Source organism: Bufo gargarizans, chromosome 2 (assembly GCF_014858855.1).
Source record: "Bufo gargarizans isolate SCDJY-AF-19 chromosome 2, ASM1485885v1, whole genome shotgun sequence".
In the NCBI taxonomy this organism is placed as follows: Eukaryota; Metazoa; Chordata; class Amphibia; order Anura; family Bufonidae; genus Bufo; species Bufo gargarizans.
Genome location: NC_058081.1, coordinates 545,342,309 through 545,359,020, shown reverse-complemented (window position 1 = coordinate 545,359,020; position 16,712 = coordinate 545,342,309). Strand labels below are relative to the sequence as shown.

The 16,712-nt window shown below is 42.4% G+C and overlaps 1 protein-coding gene across 9 annotated transcripts in view; it reads left to right on the top strand.

Annotated features, from left to right (window-relative positions):
- LOC122926655 (sulfotransferase 2B1-like) overlaps window positions 1–16,712 on the top strand; it is an 80,229-nt gene that overhangs the window by 51,650 nt on the left and 11,867 nt on the right. For all 9 annotated transcript variants that reach the window (XM_044278092.1, XM_044278087.1, XM_044278096.1 and 6 more), the window contains 4 exons: window positions 913–1,121; window positions 7,722–7,848; window positions 9,111–9,205; window positions 13,356–13,536. In XM_044278092.1, the coding sequence (XP_044134027.1) occupies window positions 913–1,121; window positions 7,722–7,848; window positions 9,111–9,205; window positions 13,356–13,536 (612 nt within the window). The remainder of the gene's footprint in view (window positions 1–912; window positions 1,122–7,721; window positions 7,849–9,110; window positions 9,206–13,355; window positions 13,537–16,712) is intronic.

Sequence of the window (16,712 nt, the reverse complement as noted above, 5' to 3'; positions counted from 1 at the left end):
CATATCTAAGTTTTTAATCTGTGGGACTGCTGAGATCCCCACCAATCACTAGAATGAGAAGAGAGAAGTGTTCACACAAACTGCCCGAATCAGCACCCAGTTGTCACTACCAGAGCTTTGAGACGTTCTCACAGCTCTGTTTCTCCACCCCTGTGATGATATCACTACTAGAGCTTGGAGGAGTTCCCTCTGCCCTGTTTCTCCGCCCCTGTGATGAGGTCTTTACTTTCTGTTTCCTTCCTCCCAGCTGTCCCTCCTGTGTTTGATTTCGCTGCCTTTAAATCACCCCTCCTCCTTTGTAGAGGTGCGGATTATACTTTTCATTTGAGCTGTATCTCTCGCTTGAGTATCTTCACCTGTGTGATATCTTTTCACTGGATCTGTGTTCTGCTGAAGCAAGTACTTCGGATATTGTCTGCTGACTTTGGATCTGTTTTCACTGCAGCTGCAGCTCCTTCAGTTAAGTGTTCAGACATTGTGTGTTTCTGTTTCTTTGCTGACTGGATCCGAGGCGACCCCGGTTCCGTCCATATACTGAGCAGGGCACCGGTGGCCGTGCCCCTTCCACTATTGTAGGGGTTTCAGTGGTCATCAGCCTTAGGTACGCGGGCATGTCTCGATCCACCATCTGGATCCGGACATGTGCTTAGCAGCTTAGGGAGAGCTTTTAGGGTCTGACAGGGGTCACCCTTTATCCTCCCTAGTTTGGGTCCGGTCAGTTGCTATTCACTGTGTAGGCTCTTGTTGCTCACTTACAGCCGTGACACCAGACTACCACAGATCCAACCTTTGATATGTTACTATGCATATCAAAAGTTTTTTGAAAGCTCAGTAAAACGTTAAAGAAATATATATCTGGCCAAATGTACACATTTATAAAATGTTTTACGGTATGTGTTAACTCTTTTGCAGGTAGTAATTGGATGATTCAAATCTTGAATTTAATTAAACACAAAGGAGATCTTGAAAAAAGTAATGCTGTGCCTATCTTTATGAGATCACCATGGTACGAAGCAGTTGGCTGTCTAGAAGAAATCCAAAAGATGAAGTCTCCAAGAATATTATCTTCCCATCTACCACACCACATTTTTGCTAAATCTTTTTTCAAATCTAAGGCAAAAGTGAGTAAGACTAACTTCATTAATTATGGGAGGAATTTATCAAGCCCTGCATGCAGGAATTTTGGGGGGAATTTTGCGACTTTTTAAACACCACCTACAGATTTGGAGAGAGAACCTGGTCAGAATTTTATAGTAGATGATTTTTGTGACACATTTATGAAGTGAGACTTTTTAAATAGTCACGTAAAATTCACAACCCCATGCCAGGCATCCCCTGGGCATACTTTTCTTGAAATGTGTGCAAACACTTTGCACTTAAGCCAAATTTATTTACACTGTGAGCCATTTTCATAAGTTTGACACAGGTGCACATAGCAACTCGAATCTTAAAGCTAACCTCAAATACACCGACAATAATAAATTCCCCCCCTATGTGTTTAGGATAACACTAACGATATTTTGAGCTCTGTAGTGTTTGCTTACCTGTATAGTAGACTTAGTGCAACAAGTGGCATGGACATACAGTATTACAAGTCTGTCACTGACTTACTCTCTCAATATCCAGAAATACAATAAACACTTTTATTAGAGTTGTCATTCACACTGGTCAATTGTAATTAGGTTCACTTGACGAAGATCAGCCACTTTTTTTTTAAGGCTGTTTCAGACGGAAGAGTCCATTGCTGAAATCATGCTCCGTGTGTGAGTGTGATCCTCCATTGTGTACTTGCAGGAGCGCACAGCATTATACTGATTGCTATGTGTCTCTGCTTTGGATCATACTGACATACAGCTGTTAGTACAGGGGCATACATAGGAATCACTGGGCCCCATTGCAAGAATCTAAATTGGGCCCCCATGCCCCATTCATAGCCCCTCCCACTACCCATTCTTGGCCAGTATATACACCTTGTAGCTCAGATAGTGCATTGCTGTAAATACTATATATTTTAACACTCTGCATCTATTATACCTTGTATGGCAGATATCATTACACTGCTGGGTATACTACATACCTGTTTTCACAGCATCCGAATGTGAATAGATTCAGTGTGTATATATATATATATATATATATATATATAGATAGATACACAGAGAGCAGTCTACTGATGTGACAAGGACAAGGTATAATAGATGTAATGTGTACAGATATATGTGGTTAGTTACATATTATGGTTATTGTGTGAGGTACATGAGGTCATAGTGGTTGTAATTGTCTGCAGTACTATATATGAGTGAGCTATGAGTAAAAATAGCGAATGGGGGGGGAGGGGAGAAAGGAGGAGGACCACCTCTTACCATTCCATTTTAGTCTCAGTGGAGAGCTCATTGTGCAGTTCTTCTCCATGCTGTTTGGGGTTGAAGGACCTGTGATGATCTGTGCAGTTTCCATCTTCACAGGTCCTTTAGCCTTCTCCACTGATGATAAGTATACTATACTGGAGCTGGACAGTAATGAGTAAAATTAGGGAGCAGGGCTTTTGGTTCACTGCAGGCCCCTATTCTTCACGGGCCCCATAGCAGCTGCGTGGTCTGCCTCTATTGGAGGTACGCCACTGTACAGTCAGTATGATCCTGTAGAAGTAAGGTCAAGCAGAGGCGCATAGCAATATAAATCATGATAATGCAGTGTACTCTTGCAGTGCCAGAATGGACGATCACACTCACACATGGAAAGCAATTCCTGCAATGGACTCGCTCGTCTGAAACATCCCTTAGAGAGATTATAGAAAAAAAATTATATGTTGTCCACCTTTTATTTAGTGATGGTCTATCCTCAAAACAGGCCATCATTAGCTGATTGGCGGGGGTCCAATCAGCTGTTCGGCAATAGCTCCAGTGCCAGAAGCAGACAGTTAAATCTACTGTGTAGTCGACTGAGCTTGTCAGTGCTGCGCTCTCATTGACTACAGTGGGACCGATGCAGCAGATACGAGCTCAGTCCACTAAAAAGAAGACTTAGCTGTCTGCTTCCAGTGCCAGACCTACAGTGGGATGTGATAGTTTGGGCAACCTTGTTAATCGTCATGATTTTCCTGTATAAATCGTTGGTTGCTACGATAAAAAATGTCAGTTAAATATATCATATAGGAGACACACACAGTGATAATTTGAGAAGTGAAATGAAGTTTATTGGATTTACAGAAAGTGTGCTATCATTGTTTAAACAAAATTAGGCAGGTGCATAAATTTGGGCACTGTTTTAATTTTATTGATTCCAAAACCTTTAGAACTAATTATTGGAACTCAAATTGGCTTGGTAAGCTCAGTGACCCCTGACCTACATACACAGGTGAATCCAATTATGAGAAAGAGTATTTAAGGGGGTCAATTGTAGTTTCCCTCCTCTTTTAATTTTCTCTGAAGAGTAGCAACATGGGGGTCTCAAAACAACTCTCAAATGACCTGAAGACAAAGATTGTTCACCATCATGGTTTAGGGGAAGGATACAGAAAGCTGTCTCAGAGATTTCATCTGTCTGTCTCCACAGTTAGGAACATATTGAGGAAATGGAAGACCACAGGCTCAGTTCAAGTTAAGGCTCGAAGTGGCAGACCAAGAAAAATCTCGGATAGACAGAAGCAACGAATGGTGAGAACAGTCAGAGTCAACCCACAGACCAGCACCAAAGACCTACAACATTATCTTGCTGCAGATGGAGTCACTGTGCATCATTCAACCATTTGGCGCACTTTACACAAGGAGATGCTGTATGCGAGAGTGATGCAGAGGAAGCCTTTTCTCCGCCCACAGCACAAAAAGTGCCGCTTGAGGTGGGCTAAAGCACATTTCGACAAGCCAGCTTCATTTTGGAATAAGGTGCTGTGGACTGATGAAACTAAAATTTAGTTATTTGGCCATAACAAGGGGCGTTATTCATGGAGGAAAAATAACACAGCATTCCAAGAAAAACGCCTGCTACCTACAGTAAAATATGGTGGTGGTTCCATCATGCTGTGGGGCTGTGTGGCCAGTGCAGGGACTGGGAATCTTGTCAAAGTTGAGGGACGCATGGATTCCACTCAGTATCAGCAGATTCTGGAGACCAATGTCCAGGAATCAGTGACAAAGCTGAAGCTGTGCCGGGGCTGGATCTTTTAACAAGACAACGACCCTAAACACTGCTCAAAATCCACTAAGGCATTTATGCAGAGGAACAAGTACAACGTTCTGGAATGGCCATCTCAGTCCCCAGACGTGAATATAATTGAAAATCTGTGGTGTGACTTAAAGAGAGCTGTCCATGCTCGGAAGTCATCAAACCTGAATGAACTAAAGATGTTTTGTAAAGAGGAATGGTCCAAAATACCTTCAGTAAGTCCTCATTGGAACCTACAGGAAGCGTTTAGAGGCCGTAATTTCTGCAAAAGAAGGATCTACTAAATATTGATTTCATTTCTTTTTTGTGTGCCCAAATTTATGCACCTGCCTAATTTTGTTTAAACAATTATAGCACACTTTCTGTAAATCCAATAAACTTCATTTCACTTCTCAAATATCACTGTGTGTGTCTCCTATATGATATATTTAACTGACATTTTTTATTGTAACAACCAACGATTTATACAGGAAAATCATGACGATTAACAAGGTTGTCCAAACTTTCGCATCCCACTATATTGCTGAACAGCTGATTGGCAGGATTCAGGGTTGTCAGGGCTCAGCTAGTGATGGCCTACCCTGAGAATAAGCTATTACGTAAAAAAGGTGGACAACCCCTTTAAGCAGACATCTTTTACACTAGGGTAACATACATTGACTTTCTATAGCTAGATTTTCTGATTTTAACTCTTGAGAATAGGATTACATGAGTGCACTCCTTTTGATACGGCCTAGAAATTGGATAAATAGGGACTTTCACACATTGTTATACACTGTGCATTTTAACATCCTATTAATGCAAAGTTTTAAAGTCCTGGGGCACTGAACAGTGTACCCTAGCCAAAGGGGACTGAGCAAACTATTAGACTATATACATATTGAAGTCATAATGTTAAGCTAACAATGCGTTTTATTTTCTTTAGTAGCTGAATGTGAAACATATGCAAAGTTTTGGGCAATAATATGCCTTTTAGAACACCAGGGGCAGAACTGGCTGTTTGCTCTGGGTGTTACCTTTCACCTGCCATTATTATGGGGGGTTCCCAGCTCTGTCACAACTGGTACGGTATTGATGGAAGGAATGATATGCAGAATAAAAGAGTCTTCAGTGAATCAATTCTAAACTAATCGGATCACAAAGTCCTTCCAAAAGAATCTGATGTTTTTGCAATTCAATTCAGATAAAACGCACAAACCGGCGCCTACCAGTTTACATTTAAAATGCAGTACACTAATCAGGAAAACAGGACAGGGAAGGGGAAGATAGATGATCGTATGACCCTGGGTGGGGTCCTAGACGGTGGGCTTCCTCACAATCCAATCCAATCCAATGAGGAGGCAGAATGTTGGCTGATCTATCAGGCTATATGCTAGCTCTGAAGTGCAACGCCATTGTGAGCTCAGCTACAGAAGTGACAGAACATGTTTGCCATGTCTGTGTCAGACAGAGCAATAAGACATGGAAGCCAGCCATTTTAGTGTCTTGCAGGAACAGTGCAGGAATTGTGAAGAAGATATATTTAGTTAGGTTGAATTATTGGGTAGAAAGTCAGGTCTTATCCTTAGGGACAAGGCAGGGACAGTTAGTGTATTACTGTGTGTCTGCAACCAGGGTTGGGGCTGTTTATAACTTCATGAATTGCACTATAGAAGAGACATGAGCAGCTTATATTAGTTTGTTAGCAGCAGTGCCTATCTTGGGACGTCCTAATGTCCAGGTATCTGGACATTAAAAGTTCACTGTTTAAAAGTGAACATTGCAATAATTGTATTTGAGTGTGTCAACAGTGTACTATATATTTTGGTCACACCCAGGGGACATTCTATCGCACCTGTGTCTCCCCCCCTAAAAAAAAAAAAAAAAAAAAAAAAAAAAAAAAAAAAAAACATTTTTAGACTACTTTTTAGAACAAGCCACTGCTTTTCCAGATACCATCTTGTGTTTGCAATGTAATGCAAGGCACCAACGAAACAGACCAGTGAGGATCAAGTCAAAAGGGTTTATTAACCGCCTCCGGACCGCCTAACGCAGGATTGCGTTCCGGCGGCGGTCGATTTGTTCCTCCTTGACGCGCCGGCACGTCATCTCGCGAGACGCAAGATTTCCTGTGAAAGCGCGCGTTCACAGGATCGGGAGGTAAACGAGTTCATCGCCGCTGGCAGGCTGTAGATGCAATTTTTTTTAACCCTTGAAAGGTATATCAGACACTGTTTTACTAACAGCGTCTGATATACCTGCTACCTGGTCCACTGGTGGTCTCTTTTGCTTGGATCGACCACCACCAGAGGACACAGGCAGCTCTGTAAGTAGCACCAAACACCACTACACTACACCCCCCACCCCCCTCGTCACTTATTAAGCCCTTATTAACCCCTGATCACCCCATATAGACTCCCTGATCACCCCCCTGTCATTAATCACCCTCCTGTAAGGCTCCATTCAGACGTCCGTAGGTGTTTTGCGGATCCACGGATCCGCAAAACACGGACACCGCGGATCTGTAGGCTCCCTCTCCGAAATTAAACAATGATTCCCCATTACCGGTGGTCACCATGTTAGGCACATAAAATAACATTGATAGTTGATACGGAGGGTATTCAAATGGATTGTAGACATCACAGGGACGTGCGATCAGGCAGAAGTAATCTAGAGCTAACATAGCGGCAGCAGGGCCCCTCCTGTATAACGTTTCCTCATCCAAAATACCGCAGTGACATTCCCTGTAATTTTTTATTACTCAATCCAATAACAAGTGCATCGTTAGAGTCCTGTATTGTTATTTATCGTCACTACTTCCACGAGTCGGGAGTGGGTGATTTGAGCACCACCCACTTGCCTTCCTTGGATGCGGTAGCTGTTTCTCAGGCTCCCTCTCTGGAATCAAACACTGATTCCCCGATACCCATGGTTTACAATGGTTTTGAGCTGACAATTACATCAAAAGTTGTTAGGCCAGGCATCCAAATGGATCGTCACCGGCAGGCCCTTGCTCCTAATGTTTTTAAGGGTCACCAGCAGGCCATCAATCATAATTTTTAAAGGGTGTGTATGATGCCCTCCTTTATGTGTAACTAAGGTTGTATTGGAGTGCCTCTTCCTTGCAATTTTTGGCAGCACTTGCACTTTATATACAAGTAAATATTCAGGAAAGAATGTTTTCCTCAAAAAAAAATTTCCCCTTGATTTTGTGCGTATTATTGTCAGTCTGTAAAAGTGGTGTACTATTTGGACAACATGGTTCCCAGCAGCGACCAGCGAGTCCAAGATGTATCCAGACATCCTCCCCATGCTTTTACAGAACCATTTCGGTGGTGTTACCAACAATTTATGACATTTTCTTAGAACCAGGCACACTCCCCTCTTCAGAGCAGGGGGTACCTGGTTTAATGCTCGGGTTCTCCCATTGACTTCCATTATACTCGGGTGCTCGGTCGGAGCCCCCGAGCACTATGCTGCTCGATCAACACTAATATTAATATAAATGTTTATTTGTTATAAAACATAAATGCTCTATTGTGATGTGCAAGGCAAAATGTTTTTTTTTTTTTTTTCAGATTATTTACACAATGCGAAACCCAAAAGACATAATCGTATCTTTGTTCCATTATACTAAGATTTTAAAAATCTTTGAACCTGCTGAAAATTTCCAGAATTTCATTGAGGACTTTATACAGGGGAAAGGTGAGCTATTTCCTTAACACATTATATAATAAGAAGACTTATTATTTCATGTGTTTATATGAAAATTTTGTATTTTTTAACTTTTTATGTAAATATCAATATGAAAAAAATCTTAAAAGACTAAAGTTTTTACATCAACCGCTGAAGCATACAATATTTTTATAAAGGTAAAAGAAATATATTAGAAAATTACACCTACTGTCATAAATACATAGTTTTAATCGACATTGATGAAAACAGGAAAACCTCTTTAACTGTCACAGATAATGGCAAAAGAATCTACTGTATCTCCAAGATGTCTAAAGGGATGTTAAAGAAATTGAATTATGTCAAAGATGCACAAGAAACTTTTATTTAAAATGCATGTTAGAGATACATACTATAATATCCGATAATTTTAGGTGCAATAATACAAGACGTTCCTATTTTAAACCATCATGCATGGTTCCAGATACAGTACCTGTGACAAACTACCAGGACCTTACTGACTCACTCCCAGCACATCTAGCTGCTGTCCGTGCTGCAGATGGAGTTTACGCTGGATATTAGCTGGTGAGGTGCATAATTATGTGACTCAACTGGCCAGCTTCACAATCCTTATTGGGTTTTTTTTTTTTCCGGTTCCTTCAGGGTAGAATGAACAATGGACAAACAACAAGATATTAGACGTGGCCCCAACCATGTTTAAATCATATTTTTAGATTCTGGGGCTCTGTGGCAGAGTGGTCCAGTAGTTTGTTAGGCAAATTCCTAGTTAATTACTAGAAACTGAGCCAATAATGCGGCAAATACCATAAATGGTTAATTGTTCATTTTCTTGTAATTCCCCTACCATAGGGAAGAGGGTTGTTCAATTCAGATAACTCCATCTGCCCTTTTATTGAAACCTGTACCAATCAGTCATAAGGGCATATTAGTGATCATTCATCGGGCAATCCAGATCTTTCAGCATGCTGAAAGATCAGATTTTGCGGGCGGTCTAATTACCATCTGCTGCTGGCAAACCACTGTAGAGCATGGGGACGCATGATGGCAGAACGATCGTTCCTCGCCATGTTGCTGAGGAGATAGCTGCATGTAATAGCAGCGGTCTCCTCAGCAAGTGAGCAGGCAATTGCCGGGAGTGAATGTCTAATACACCCTTTAGGTGTCAAGTCTTAGTCTTTATTCGGTCCAAGAGATAAACTTCCTTAGCTATAGAAGAATTACCTCAAATATTATATGCTTTTACTCCAGAAAAAAGTTTAGCCCTTGTTTTTTAGTTCTAGGTGGATCTTGGTTTGACCATATAAAAGGTTGGATGCAAATGAAAGATGACAGCAGATTCTTCTTTATCACATATGAGGAGCTAATACAGGTAATAATATGGTTGTGTAGGACCCTGTGTATGTGTCTCTAGACCCAGGTAAAATATCCCACTTGAGAATGGAGCAGTAAAGAGGCAGACATGGGGCAATGAACTTATAACATCTTTAATCCAACAGGAACTACAACAATTGATAGTTACATGGCTTTTCAGTTGCAGAGTCCATTACACAGACACAGTTTGGAGGTTACTAATGGAAATACATAGTACAGTTCGCATAGAGAGCACACAGAATACTAGTCACAGTCTCTCATCAGGGGATTACAGTGTATGGACTGCAGTGATGGCATACATCTTATTGGTTGCAGCCAACAAAGGCTCTTTGAACATGTCACGAAAATTAAACGCTCTCCTAGACTCTGGTCACAACAGTAGTATTTTGTAGGGCCTTCCTCAGCCTGTAGTATAGGCACACTCCAGGAAGCAGAACTGCATGGCCGTCCAAAGCAAGGCTGAGGCCAGTGCTAGTTGAGATTACAGGATGGCACCACCTGACAGGATTGTAGAATCAAAGGCTCCTATGTGGCTAGCATGGCAATTTGCTACTGCTAGTCACCATCAGTGCTATGCAGTCTGTCACAGCTACATCTGACACACTGTACTCTCTATTGCTCTACATAAACAGCCCACCAGGAGCCACACTAGGCAACTCCATATGTAATACAACTCTTCTCTGATTGAAGGCCATGCAGCATTACACTCTATCATTGGCACCTGTGACTAGAACCAGTGCAGCCCAGGTGCCAGCCCATAAGAGCCATGTAACACAACCAGCAGTGATCTATTAAAAACACAGCACCTGCAAAGAAAGGATGTTTATGATGTACAGTATATTAGTACACAAGGCCTAAAACAACAAACATAACATGGCCCAGTTAACTTCACTGGGTATTAACAGTTTCAGAAAATATTTAAGCCCTGCCCTTCTGGCAACCTGGCAACATCCTCAATATAGCACTGGAATAGCCCCCACATGCTGACTTTAGGCCAGTGCTTGCATAAGCCCCACCACTTTCGCTGCACGGCTTATGGGATTGTCTGGGTTCATGTGGACCTGTCCCCATGTACTGTATGTTAGCTTCATACTAGTCAGCATAGCGTTGTGCCAATTATGCTTCAAATAGTCACCCATCTGTAGAAAGAACTGTTTTGGAGTTGTTGCTCAGAGTAGGTTTCTGGTGGCGGATGAGAACTTTCCAAGAGACAGTGCACATAGCATGTGACACAGCCACAAACATACAGTATTTGGTTTTGGCTATACTATTATAACAGATGGGTTGCCCAGTTTGAGTATGTACATGACAAAGTAGTGATCTCACATTCTCCTCTGATATCACAAGGCCAGAATGCACCCTGCAAACATTTTAAGTATTAATAGACAATTTGACCAAGATTCGCAAATTTGGACCATAAGGACTGTGCTATAATGTGCTGTGCTCTTTACCAGGGATTAAGGATCCTGAATAGAGGGCCTCTTGTTTAAACTCAATTCCCTAATTGTACAGGGAGTGCAGAATTATTAGGCAAATTGTATTTTTGAGGATTAATTTTATTATTGACAACCATGTTCTCAATGAACCCAAAAAACTCATTAATATCAAAGCTGAATATTTTTGGAAGTAGTTTTTAGTTTGTTTTTAGTTTTAGTTATTTTAGGGGGATATCTGTGTGTGCAGGTGACTATTACTGTGCATAATTATTAGGCAACTTAACAAAAAACAAATATATACCCATTTCAATTATTTATTTTTACCAGTGAAACCAATATAACATCTCAACATTCACAAATATACATTTCTGACATTCAAAAACAAAACAAATCTTTGCAAGGACACTCAAAAGCCTGCCATCCATGGATTCTGTCAGTGTTTTGATCTGTTCACCATCAACATTGCGTGCAGCAGCAACCACAGCCTCCCAGACACTGTTCAGAGAGGTGTACTGTTTTCCCTCCTTGTAAATCTCACATTTGATGATGGACCACAGGTTCTCAATGGGGTTCAGATCAGGTGAACAAGGAGGCCATGTCATTAGATTTTCTTCTTTTATACCCTTTCTCGCCAGCCACGCTGTGGAGTACTTGGACGCGTGTGATGGAGCATTGTCCTGCATGAAAATCATGTTTTTCTTGAAGGATGCAGACTTCTTCCTGTACCACTGCTTGAAGAAGGTGTCTTCCAGAAACTGGCAGTAGGACTGGGAGTTGAGCTTGACTCCATCCTCAACCCGAAAAGGCCCCACAAGCTCATCTTTGATGATACCAGCCCAAACCAGTACTCTACCTCCACCTTGCTGGCGTCTGAGTCGGACTGGAGCTCTCTGCCCTTTACCAATCCAGCCACGGGCCCATCCATCTGGCCCATCAAGACTCACTCTCATTTCATCAGTCCATAAAACCTTAGAAAAATCAGTCTTGAGATATTTCTTGGCCCAGTCTTGACGTTTCAGCTTGTGTGTCTTGTTCAGTGGTGGTCGTCTTTCAGCCTTTCTTACCTTGGCCATGTCTCTGAGTATTGCACACCTTGTGCTTTTGGGCACTCCAGTGATGTTGCAGCTCTGAAATATGGCCAAACTGGTGGCAAGTGGCATCTTGGCAGCTGCACGCTTGACTTTTCTCAGTTCATGGGCAGTTATTTTGCGCCTTGGTTTTTCCACACGCTTCTTGCGACCCTATTGACTATTTTGAATGAAACGCTTGATTGTTCGATGATCACGCTTCAGAAGCTTTGCAATTTTAAGAGTGCTGCATCCCTCTGCAAGATATCTCACTATTTTTGACTTTTCTGAGCCTGTCAAGTCCTTCTTTTGACCCATTTTGCCAAAGGAAAGGAAGTTGCCTAATAATTATGCACACCTGATATAGGGTGTTGATGTCATTAGACCACACCCCTTCTCATTACAGAGATGCACATCACCTAATATGCTTAATTGGTAGTAGGCTTTCGAGCCTATACAGCTTGGAGTAAGACAACATGCATAAAGAGGATAATGTGGTCAAAATACTCATTTGCCTAATAATTCTGCACTCCCTGTACATTCACATGACTGAAAAAAAATGTCCATGAAAAATGGCAAAACAGTCTATTTTAACTACTGTTTTTCACGGGTGTCTTTCTGAAAAACAGCCCCATTGAATTTACTGGAGGTTTCGGTAACACACGTGCAGAGCTGAAAACATGGATAAATCTGAATTGCATTACTGCTATAACTACTATATGAAAATTATAAGCTCTAGGTGCACATTTTTTATTAAAAATGTGTTGTGCCCACCTACCAGTAACAAGGTTGCTTCCACAGATGGGACCTATACAAAACAGACTTCCCACTCCTGGGCCCAAGTCTACAAAATAGTGCTGAATATAGTGTTTGTTTGCTTTTGCACTGAAGCCATGATATATTAGCCAGACACAACAATGTGCTTTAGAGCTTCTAATGTTCATATAGTAAGTATAGCAGTAATGATGCACAGTATTGGTCCAGTACAGCAGAGTACTGGAATATAGCTGGATTATACATTGCCCTTTATTTTGTAGTCTTAGGTCAAGGAGAGTTAAGTCTGTTAGTGGAGTTCTCATCTGAAGAAGGCACCTTCTCATTGGTAGATTGACCTGATACAATTTTAATCAAAATGTGCTCAAAGAGCTTTTCATTTTCATATAGTAAGTATAGCAGTGATGCAATTCAGATGTTTTCAAGTTTTCACTGTTTGCGTCTTTGTGCGTGGATCAGTGTGCTGCCGCATATAATGCTTGTTTGCTTTTTCATTGCAGCCATAGTAGCATGCACTTGTACTTTATTTCATATTGCTTGGAGGTACTGGTCTAACTTTGTCCAATTTTTTTAAAGCAGTTATTCATGGTCTGTTTAAAAAAAAAAATGGTGTGTGAATAGAGCCATAGACTGCAATATTTAGAAAAACGTCTGCATATTATAAAAGCTTACTCTGGTGAAATTATAAGGCTTTGTACACACATTAAGGTTTTCCAATAGGCAAATTAATTGTGTATTTATTAAAGAAGTTTTAGAATATAATTAACTTATATAACTTCATTAAATAATTTCTAATTGCTATAAAGAATTAGTGATGTCAGTTATACACTATATATTCACAGTTGCTGTTCATACATATCATTTATTTCAGGATATCCGTGGCAGTGTGGTAAGAATCTGTAAATTCTTGGGACAGGAGTTAGATGATGCCCAGATTGACTTAGTTGTTAAATATTCAACTTTCAAATCCATGGAGGAAAACAAAATGACAAATTGGAGTCAAATATCACCTGAAATAATGGACCAATCAAAAGGATCATTCATGCGTAAAGGTACTTTTAATTTGTCTAACACATCGCTGTCAAAACTTTGTAGTAAGAAGATATTTTGGTGTAAATATGATCAGCAGTGTCATTTTATTATCATCATTACCAAATATTACAAATTGTCATTAACCCAGGGGCTGTAACTTGGGTCCTATGTGCCCTGTAACAAATTTTTGGTTTCACCCCACAATGCTTGTGTGATACCCAGTTGTTTTAATAAGGTTCCTAGACCGATGTCTTGTCACCCTAAAAAAAAGACTGACAGTGAACAAAAATTACCACCACATTATGGCTGATAATTCCACCATACTGATACTGAAAAAAACACTGTACCAAAATTGTCTCCTCCATCTGGCCCAGACCGCCATGAAGACTTCTTCCAAGCACAACATATGTCTGTATCGTGTAATGCACAGATATGTTTGGCTCATTTGTATTCAAGTATCATCCCCAACTTCTCACTTGTCATCTTTAAGCAGCCTGTTGGTTACCAGAATAAATAGTTGTTCAGAGAGCATCCTGAGAATGCAGATGTAGTTGAAACTGACACTTGCCTTCTCCTCCTGACCTGGTCATGGTCGCACCCTCTGCATTGACCCCTTCCTGCAGTATGACATAACTGACAACTCAATCAACAACAATTTTTTTTTAAAAATTATGGCCTTTAACCGCCTCCGGACCGCCTAACGAATATGCGCCCGCGCATGCGCAGTTCGCGCCGGCATTTCGTTCAGGACTATTTCGTCAGCAACCTGCCAGCCGTGATCATTGGCTGGCAGGTTGCTGATTTTTAAAAAAAACAATCAGAAGCCACATAGCAGATCATATTAGTAAATATGATCTGTTATATGGCTGCCCTGCTCCTCTGCTGGTCCTTTTCGTCGGTTGGATCCAGCAGAGGAGCAGGCTTCACAGTGAGTACACCAAACACTACACTTTAGCCCCTGATCACCCCCCTGAACCCCAATTAACCCTTTGATCACCCCTTTGTCAATCACTAGTGAAAGGAAAAAAGTGATCAGTGTAAACTGTCACTTTTTTTTTCCACTGGTATTGACCGTTAGGTTTTAGGTATAGTTTAGGCCCCTTGGTTAGGTAGTTAGCAATCAGTTAGCAGTTCGTTATTCGCTGATTAGCGTATCGCTAATCAGCATTTGTACTTTTATAGTATCTGGAAGTGATCAAAACTGATCACGGTCAGATCTATAATAGTACTAGTGTCACTTTAGTTCTCCCTCCACCCAAAATGCAGTGTTTGCCCGATCAGGCCTGTGTGCGTTCGCCCACACCCGCCCCACCGCAGTGACAAAAAAAATTTTTTTTTTGGTTCACTGCACAATCACTTTACACGCACTGCGGCGATAAAAAAATCAGTTTTGATATTTTTTATCAACCGCAGCGGCCTCCGGTACTTCGCTAGCCTCCCCTTTGTAAGACAGGCTTGCTTTTTTTTTCTTGGGTAGTCTCAGGGAATACCCCTAAATTTAGTTGCCCACATGTCTAACAGGGGGTATTCTTCTGAAGAGGCCTACAGGCTTCTGACCCAGTCGGATGAGGAGTGGGAACCCTCATCTGATGAATCCAGCGGGTCAGAATACGAACCTGTAGAAAGCAGTGGCTCTCTGACCCAAAGTTCGGACGAGGAGGCTGAGGTCCCTGATACCACCAGGCATACCCGGCCCCGTGTCGCTAGACCACAGGTTGCGCAGGATCCGCTTCAAGAGCAGCAGAGTGGGGCTGGTGCTGTCGGATTACGTGGTGAGGCATACACCAGCAGCCCAGCCCTCCCTGGACCTAGTACCAGCACTGCCATACAACCTGGTGAAGTAGCGAGCACCAGAAGGGCAGTTGAAGCTGGTACGGTGGCACGTGCAGTAGTGACCCCGTCGCAGCCACCGCAAAGACGTGCCCGTAGAGCCCCTAGAATCCCAGAGGTGCTGGCAAACCCTGATTGGCAGTCCCCAACTTCAGCCGCACCCGTAGTTTTCCCTTTCACTGCCCAGTCTGGAGTTCGGGTTGAGACAGCTCAGATCGGTTCGGCCCTGGGATTTTTTGAGCTGTGCTTGACTGCGGAGCTTTTAGACATAGTTGTGGCCGAAACAAACCGATATGCCACACAATTTATCACCGCTAACCCGGGAAGCTTTTATGCCCAGCCTTTCCGGTGGAAACCAGTCCAAGTTTCCGAAATTAAAACTTTTCTGGGCCTCCTCCTCAACATGGGCCTGACAAAAAAGCATGAATTGCGGTCATATTGGTCCACGAACCCGATTCATCACATGCCCATGTTCTCTGCTGCTATGTCCAGGGCACGTTTTGAGGCCATCCTGCGGTTCCTGCCCTTTAGTGACAACACCGCCTCCCGTCCCAGGGGCCACCCTGCTTTTGACCGGCTCCACAAAATTCGGCCCCTCATAGACCATTTCAACCAGAAATTTGCAGATATTTATACCCCAGAGCAAAACATCTGCGTAGACGAGTCCCTTATACATTTTACCGGGCGCCTTGGCTTCAAACAATACATCCCAAGCAAGCGCGCCCGGTATGGGGTCAAATTGTATAAGCTCTGTGAAAGGGCCAAAGGCTATACCCACAAATTTCGGATCTATGAGGGAAAAGATCAGACCCTGGAGCCGGTCGGTTGCCCTGACTACCTGGGGAGCAGTGGGAAGACAGTTTGGGACTTGGTGTCACCCTTATTCGGCAAGGGGTACCATCTTTATGTGGACAATTTTTACACAAGTGTGGCCCTCTTTAGGCATTTGTTTCTAGAACGGATTGGCGCCTGCGGTACCGCGCGAACTAGTCGCGCGGGCTTCCCCCAACGGCTCGTTACCACCCGTCTTGCAAGGGGGCAGAGGGCCGCACTGTGTAACGAAGAACTGCTCGCGGTGAAATGGAGAGACAAGCGTGACGTTTACATGCTCTCCTCCATTCACGCAGACACGACAATACAAATTGAGCGAGCAACCCGTGTCATTGAAAAGCCCCTCTCAGTCCACGACTATAACCTCCACATGGGAGGGGTGGACTTCAATGACCAGATGTTGTCTCTGTATTTAGTTTCCCACAGAACCAGACGCTGGTATAAGAAGGTGTCTGTATATTTAATTCAATTGGCTCTGTACAATAGTTTTGTTCTCTACAGTAAGGCTGGGAGAACTGGATCCTTCCTCAAATTT